At 48.7% G+C, this 8,674-nt stretch overlaps 1 protein-coding gene across 1 annotated transcript; it reads right to left on the reverse strand.

Annotated features, from left to right (window-relative positions):
* Positions 1-786: 786 nt before the first annotated feature.
* LOC103782181 (group 10 secretory phospholipase A2-like) lies at positions 787-6,241 on the reverse strand (the record flags this gene model as incomplete). The annotated part of the gene is made up of 3 exons (XM_008949933.1): positions 787-950; positions 2,404-2,510; positions 6,076-6,241. Coding segments are annotated over 3 exons (437 nt in total), but the record flags the coding sequence as incomplete, so codon positions are not given.
* Positions 6,242-8,674: the final 2,433 nt, after the last annotated feature.

Raw genomic sequence — 8,674 nt, forward strand, 5'->3', positions numbered from 1 at the left:
ACTCTTGACTCCAGAGGTGCTTTGGGTCTTTCCCTGCCATGGTTATTTTAAAGGTGGTACTCAAATGTGCCAACAGTGCTTCAGAAGAGGCAGAAGGAGCCTGACCAATGCCCTTTAAAAAAGAGGGATGAAAGATTTGCTTGACATGACTAACATTCTCCATAGGCCCCATTTCCTGGGGGTTCTTTTTCTTCCCCATTTCCACTTCTCAACAAAAAAATTACTCCCCAAAAAAAAGGGAATTTTCCTTCCCCATTTCCACTTCTCAACACTAATTGATTCCCAGGTAGTCAGTGGCCAGGGGATAGGAAAGCATCTCCTATAGAGAGTGCAGGAGAGCAGCATGGCAGCTCTGACACATGGAGCAGGCAAGGAAGATGTTCTTTTGCAAAGAGTGTGCCCACTACCAGCCAGAAAGCCTTGCAACAGCAAAGGGGTTGGGGTTTTTTTCACAATCCAGTCCAGCAGAAGACTCTACACATTTTCCAGATCATGTGGGAGCTGAAGATCAGGCAATGTGAAGGGCCAAAAAAGCCACTTGGTGACAGGCAGTGTTCCCACTGCACTGCAGACCAAACCCTCTGTTTCTCCCTCTTTTTCTCCAAAGGTGGTGGTCAGAGCAGGTTCTTATCCTTCCTTCAGCATCTCTCTTACCCTCTCTCCCCTCCCTACAAACCCTGACCTGAGACAAATCCTGTGACACCACTCTTAGCTTTGGTAAAGGTGGTAACATTTTATTGCAGCACCTTCAGATTCAAAGGGTTAGAAGAAAGGTCCTAAAAAGACTTATTCTGCCCCCCCATAACTGAAGTGGCAGGTGGGGTGGGTCTGTCCACACAAAAAGTCTGGCCAGAGGATGAAGTGGGGGTTGTATGGGGCTGCTCCCCAACACTTGGCTGCTTCTTGGTCACACAGGCACACCATTTTTTCACAGGGGTCTGTCAGGTTATCTGCAAAAGAAAATGTGAGCAGAAGGTGAGAGATTCTGCATTGGACAAAGGCAAGAAACAGTGTTATGGGGAACAGTTCCCTAATAAAGCAATTCTTGAGGAACAGAGGCTGTGGGAGAAGGAAGAAGGGACCAATGTGTCATGTTTGTGTGTGGATCTGACCCTCCTCTGTCTTGTCTCCATCAACAGGTCTGACTTGGGACTTTTATTTACCTTATTTAAGTGTAAATTGGCAATGCTTATAAAAACCTGCCCCCCACAGAGCAGTCCCCTTCTCTGTGGTGGTGGGAACAGTGGGGGTTTAGTCCAGTGACTGAAAAAGGAATTTATTTTAGTGGAGCCTGCACTAAAAACACTCAATTTTCCCCTCAGTCAGTCAACTTTCAAGTCTTCTCTCTGCACATCAGACCAATTTCAAAAGAAAAAAAAAAAAAGTGCTACTTTGAAAGGAAGAGTCTCCCAGAGGGAAATTTGGAAGCCTGAGGGCACAGAAGCACCCACTGGGCATCCTTCAGTTGTGTTCCAGCTCTCTGATCATGGCAAAGGAGCCAAGGACTCTGCAGCAGGGCCAGGTACCTGATTTTTATGATCACAACCATACATGTGGAACTATTTAGAATGCAATGATGGATTTGGGGTTACCCAATCCCATCCCACCTAGGCTTAAATGCAATGGTTGGGCTGATGTTATTTCAAAGCACAGTGCCTTGTTTATCTGAGGCTGCTGCTGTAGATTCTCTAACACCCAGCAAACCCTGCACTGGGCAAAGCTTCCAGGGTGGCATTGTACCAGTGCAGATGGGCTTTGCTCCAATACCAAGTGCAAGGAATCTTCCCAGATTTCACTGGACTTCCCTGCACCAACCCTGTCTCTGAGAAATAAGATCTTAAGAACTTCTTCAGCTTTTCTGAAGAGGATTCCTGCAGCCCAGGGCACTCTTTATGGGACATACTTTGCACATGTCTTCTGATAAAGCAGAAAGAGTCTTTTAGTGTTCAAGCAAGCAGCATTGATTGGTATGGGGATGAGTTTTGCTCTCACATGTTTCTTTTCAGTCTTTCAGAGTGGTCTACAGTGGGTCCTACCATCAGGGGCCTTCTGGAGGTTTCAAAAATAGAAGTGACAAATTCTAAGAATTGAGTCATCTGGTGTATGTCAAAATAAACCAATAACAGGTTGTGACTGTGCAGTTCAAGACCTCCTTGTCTAGGTACCAGCTCCCTGGCCCCTTCTTCTGCCCTTCAACCTTCCTCCAGGACTCTTGGCAAGCCTGGTGCCCCAGGCAAGGGGCAGGAAGAGAGCTCAGAGGAGAATACACATTGCCCAGAGCACCTTTAAAACCATCTCAGGGTACACAAACCTACCTCTGAGGCCCACAGAGCTCTTAGGTGAGGCTGTGTGCCTGCTGAGGGGGGAGCAGAAGGACTCCAAGGGGAGCAGAGGTTTTCTTACCACACTGGACAGTGTTGTGCTCACATGCCCACTGGTACCTCTGGGCCTTGGGGCTGCAGCCTTCCTTCTCTGCCTTGTCATAGCAGCAGTCGTGCCTGTGGCAGCACCTGGGAGAGGGTAAAAGGTAGAATTTGGGCATCCTCCTGCATCCATGTCTTGCTCAGGGCTGTTTGCACCTTCTCCAGGAGTGCTACATGCACAGGGGGTTCACAGCTTTCCTTTGAGGTGCATGAGAGTGGCTCACCAGCTTTAGGCTTAGACCCAGCCCAAAATCTGGAGGCTGGATGGTTTTGCCTTCCTCAGCATCACCAAGCAGCTTCACCTCTTGTTCCCCTGGACCTGCCACGTGCTCTCCAGCCCATCCAGGTTCTGAGAGCTGGCTGCAGACTCATCAGCCTCAATGGTAGGATTCATATCAGATCCCCAAAAGCAAACACTTCCATTTAATCTGCACTGCTCCAGGCTGCTTTTAGGTGTGCCTGGGACACAGGTCATATTATCATGCTGCAGAGATCTCACATCTGTGGAACCCATTGGATTTGAAAGTGCAGTTGCTTCTCCTTGACCAGAAAGGGGGGTGAGGACAATGAGCTCAGCTGGTGGTATCTGTCCCACAGACTAGTCAGTGACATAATCCCCACTAGCAATGACTTCAGAATTTATAGACAACATGAACCCCATTTGAATTTTATCCTGGTTGTTTAGTGACTCAAACTACACAAAGATTCAGCACTTAGAGAGGTTCTCTGCCAGAGAACAAAGGTCGCTGAAGGAAGGAGCCAGAGAGAATCATGGAGTCCCTTTGGTTGGAAAAAACCTTTAAAATCCTCCAGTCCAACCCTTAGCCCTACTCCAATGTACTCTGCCAAATCCTCCCCTAAGTCCCATCCCCAAGCACCATTTCTGCATGGCTTTTAAACACCCCCAGGGATGGTGACTCAACCAGCCCTGAGAGGAGTGAGCCTGGGTGTTGCCAGAAGTTAGCTCTGCAAAATCACTGGGATTTTACAGACAAACTGCTCTCCTAATTGGGAAGCATCAAGGCAGGCTGATGTTAGGGGTAAATGAAGAGCAGACAGCTTTTAGAGAAGCTCTTGAGTCCTCGATGTGAATGTCTTCAGGACATGTATGAGCTGCCCAAAAGGGAGCAGGGCTGTGCTGGCTGCCCAAACCCAGCTGAAGACCTTGATCATTATCTTCAAGACCTGATGCCAGCGTGCCTGAAAAGCCACCAGAAGTCTGCAACACACTCTGAAATCCCACCAAGTGGAAAAGCCCTTCAAGAAGGATAAAGATCCCTTGTGCAGGAAATGGGGCTTCTCTGGAGACCTGTTGGGAGCTGCCAGTATCACAGCCAAGAGCTCAGGAACATCACAAACTTCACCACCTTCTGCTGCAGGAGGATTTTGCCTTTTCAGATCTCAATTTATGGGTATGAAAACTGTTGGGCTGATAAAGCTCAGGGGAAAAAAAAAAAGCACACCAATTTTTGAAGGGCAAAGAAGATCCACCACTGATGCAAATTCTCATCAAAGGACTGGAACTAGATCAGGTGAACCAAGTGAGACAACAGAATGAGACCAGTCAGGTGGATTCATCCTGTGACCCATGATCACACCAAGCAGAATACAGCCTGGAGGACTTGCCCTGCTGACTGAGCTCCCAGTTTAGGAGTTGAAGCAGCAATTTCATCCCACAGATGAGTCTGCCAACTAAATGCCTCTTTTTCTTTCCCCTCAGCTTGCAAAGAGGAAGCCTGTGTGATGGTTATAACCAGACTGCTCCTGGCACTGTGAGACCTAGAAATGTAAGTTCCCAGTAGCAGACTAGTGTCTCCCTCCATGCCAGCTCCTCAGGGGACTTCAGAATGGCACAATATGTAGCTAGAAGTTTTCCCATGAGGACTTACAGCAATTTCTATAATTGAGAAGACCTTGTTCATCTCATGGAACTCGTTCCATTGGATGTCACAGCAGCAACAGGCTGTGGGGCAGATTTTGGATGGTCCAGTGACACCTCACCCATGGGTTTGTCCTGGAGAGGTGGAAAGTGTGGAGATCTCAGGTTTCTCCAACAGATGAGTTGCAGCACAGCCTCACCCATCCTCAGGGGGACAGAGAGCAGAGCAGGCCCATCATGGGTGTCTCCTGTGATGGGGACAGAGCAGAGGAGGGCACAGTGGACAGCCAGGAATCAGGCTGAGCTGAGGGGGAGTGGCAGCTGGAGAAACTGTAGTTTCTGAAGAGTGAATCAGGAGTCAGATGAGTAAAGCTGGTGCCAGTGATGTGAGAAGGAGGAACAAAAAGGTAGATGGACAAAGGGAAGGGTTAGGCACCTGCAGGTAATGAAATTGTTCTTCATGGAGAGCCAGAGGGAATGAACAGGAAAAAGTGCCAGGAGAAAAGTGAGACAATATCCTGGAGGGGGCAAAAGGTGGGCTGTGAATGAGGCAAGGAGGGCCAAAAAAGCACTAGAGAGGTGTGCTAGCTAGCTGTGAGAACTTGCTTCTGCTTAGCTGGCTTGGCAAAATCAGGGGGATGGCACAAATCTGCTCCCACTGACACCATCTCCTGATAACACCCATAACTGCAGAGAGCTGATGGAGCTGACACCAACACCAAGAGAGAACAGTTTGGTTCCTATTTAACAAACATCTCCTTCAGATGTGCTGAAAGAACTGCCAGAACTGAATGGAGAAGGATGTGAACAGTTTGACAGGCAAGGGGTACTCAGCTACACTGATTTTTGCAGCAGTTCTCAGTGACAGGCATCAGAAGTTTTCTCTAGCAAATATAAAGTGGAAAATATTAGGGCTAAATCTAGTGGGGCATTGCTGATTCTTTGTGGTTAAGAATGTAACTAAAATCTGTTCTTTTTCAGCCAAGCACTGCAGCTAAAGAATAACAACAAATGTACTTAAGAGATCAAGCTTCCTCTTTACAAACTATCTGGTATTTTGAGGCATTTCCAGTTACAGAGCCTCATTTTGTGTCATTAGGATGAAACCCACATCCCCTGGAAATCAAGTGGTGAATGCATGGCCATGTTTTACTCTCTCTGCCTGTTTTTCAGGAGTGCTGAGTGGAGGCACCTCCCAGAGTTGCCTAAACCTGGGGGGCTCCCTTGACCACAGAGAAAACAGCTTTTAAGTAACTCTGCTCAGCCCTTTGGTAAATAAAATATGCCAGATTAGTGAAGTTGTGGTTGACTTTAAAAGCCTATGAGAGCTGGTAAAGGGGCTAATAAAAATAATAAACACATTTACAGACCCTGCTGTAAATGGTGGTGAGGAGGTCAAGAGATGCTACTGAAAAGGAGAAGAAGCTTTCAGACAAGATTGCAAATAAAGGTCTCAGAGCACAAGAGTACAAGAAAGAAACCTTTGATTGAACACTTAACTATTTCAGAAAACCATACCCTGCTTTCTCCTTCCCCCTCCACCACACAAAGCACAAGGTCTCAGGTCTTCAAGGTCTCTTCAGTCTCATCCAGAAGGTGGCTAAACCCTCCTCCAACCCCCAAGTGACCCGTGGGTGCTCACTCAGTGTCCCCCAGTGCTGTTCCTACAGCACACACTTCCCTCTCCACCGGGCAGCAACGATTCCCTGCAGTCCCAACAGGGAAGAGCTGGGAGAACTGTGGATCCAGAAGCAGTGCAGATGTTCTTCTTACCAGTCTGTTCTGTCCCTGGGCCAGCCTTGTCCTCCCAGTCCACAGTAGCATCCGTAGCCAACGTAGGCCAGGGGAGAGCGTCCTGTGCCACACGAGATGGCTCCTGCCAGCTCGATGAGCCCTCGGGTGTGCAGGGAATGGGATTTCCCCAGAGCCCCTTCCCAAGCTGCAAAGACAGGAGGTGGCTACACGTGAGGATTAAACACTCCTGACACTGATTTCCTTAAAGGGGGATTGGTTGGGTTTTCACTGGTGGATTGAGTGCAGCCTTGGCAATCTTGGTTTCTATGTTGCCCAAGGTGTCTCACATTATCCAAATTTCCCCTCCTATTCAGGATAGTTTGACACATTTGAGCAGAGGGACAGCTACAAGTCCCTGAGCCTGTAAGATATCTTTTGTAGAGCATGGAGTGCTTATGTCAGCCAAAATGTGTGTGTATCAGCTTTGTTTTGAGCATTTGGAAGTCCACTCCTGTTATTCTGTTCCATTGAAGTCATAATGTCAGGCTGAGCTTCATGAAATGGGGAAAAAAATGAAGAGCTCCGTGTCACCTGCAGCGTGTGGATGGCACCCAAACCAGTTTGGATTTTTTTTTTCAAGTGACAAGCCTTGAAGCTGTGATTTCATGGGTTACTTTGCAAGCTTTTGAGAAACCACAGACTTTACCTCGCAGCAACAGGCACTGAAACCAAGAGTTCCTTGCCCTTGGTACCCAAACCACGGTGCTGATGCTGGGCTGCAAACATCAATGCTTGCCATGTTAATGATAGCAAGTCATGGGTATTCCTTGCCTGGGTGGATTGTGAAGGACCAGGCGTGCTTGGCACTGCTCTGTTGTGCCCCAGCTACTCACCCAGCAGCATCAAACCCCTCAGACCAACTGCAGAACCCATCCACTTGTCCCACCCGTGCTCAGCTGCTGGGAAAAGAAAACCTTGCTGGAGCAGAGGGAGTTTGGTGACCCCTGGGAGGTGGGAACCTGCCACCCAAGTTGCTTTCCACTTGCCCCCGGCGACTGCAGCACACTTGACCTCTACAAAGTGCTGTGCAAACAGGGATTAATTAATCCCCTAAACCACCCGAGGACTCAATACTATTATTAAAACAGTTGCTTTCCTTTTAAAACCTAGCTCTAATCCCCTCGGCCTGGGCCTCTCCCTGCACCTCCTGGGCTGGCTCGCCCCCCTCGCCTCATCCAGATCCCAGTGAGGATGAGGATGGTGTCTCCCCACGAAGGACAGGGCAGGGCTTTGCTCCCCCTCTGCCCAGCAGGGACCAGCTTTGCCCTCCACCCCTTTCTCCCCAGCATCTGGTGCCTGGGGCTGCCCTGGTGCGGGGTTTCACACAGCCTCCTTGTGCTTCCCAGGCCATCCCTCAGGGATTGAATCCACCTTCCTGGAAAAGCAACCACGCTGCTCACCTCAACACTGCTTGAGTGTTCAGGTTTCCTCCTAAAAACACATTGAAGGGAGTTATTGGAAGCTAAAGGGATGACCTGTTTCCCCTCGTCTGAACAGCGAGGCTCTGGAGTCAGGAGGGAGCTTTGCTCTCAGGCAACCCCAGGGGAGATCACGAGCAGTGAGCTGCTCTGGATTTTGGGTTAAAAAGCACACACTTTTCCAACCTGTTCCAGTTTGCAGACTCTGAAAATCTTCTGATGGAGACAAAAAATTCTTTGGAGGCTTTCCAGCCTCCTAACGAGCAGCTTGTATTTTTTATTGAGCTGTCTTTCGTTGAGCTCTTAAGCCAGAGCTGCTGGACTTGGGCTGTTGGCTGGAAACAACCAACAGTAAAGTGACTGCACCTCACCCAGGAGGCAAAAGGCTGTTCTTATTTTGGGGATATCTCTGAGGATCAAGGAACTGCAGTTACAGTGCTGAGCTGCTGGTGAAAGTGGAGAGAAAACCCCAAAGGGAATCGAGTCCAAAAAACTGGTGCACCCTGCAAGAGCGTGGAGTAACGTGGGCATCTGATGCTCCTGGTTTGGTCTTTGAGAACTAGCTGGGTTGGAGCCAAGGGGGGGTTGCTGCAGCAGAGAGAGGCCCCAGGAGTTCCTTTCAATATTCAGGTGCAGGGCTGATAACTTTGACCAAAAACTGAAACAGCTTTTGCTGTGCTGGGCAGCCAAACCAACGCTGCTGGGGAAGTCTTGAACAAGCCAAATGCTTCACAGCAGCTTGTGTTTGAGCCACTCCAGGATCTCCCAGCAGGATCTTATCTGGTTATGGGTTACAGGAGTCATGGGGCACACTGGTAGGGAACACACCTGTAGGGAGGTGAGTGGAGGTGGATCTGACAACTCCCACTTTCCATTTCCTGCTTAAATGAGCAGCTTTTGCTGTGGGTTAAAGGGAGGGTTTGGATTTTATCTTAAAACTGCACTGCAGGTATAACCTCAGACTTAGCCTTGCCTCTGAGTGTAGGGGCTTCATGTTAACAGGCATTTAGAGCTTCTTTTTAACCAGCTTTTAAGAGCTATTTCAATTCAGGTGAGTTGAAAACTGCTTACTCCACGCTCCCTGCGCCTAGAAAAGCAGTGGCATAAAACACAGAAGGATGAAGAAACAGAGCAGCCGACAGCTTAGCAGCAGAAAAAAA

Source organism: Merops nubicus, unplaced genomic scaffold (assembly GCF_000691845.1).
Source record: "Merops nubicus isolate BGI_N331 unplaced genomic scaffold, ASM69184v1 scaffold15551, whole genome shotgun sequence".
NCBI classification, from domain to species: domain Eukaryota; kingdom Metazoa; phylum Chordata; class Aves; order Coraciiformes; family Meropidae; genus Merops; species Merops nubicus.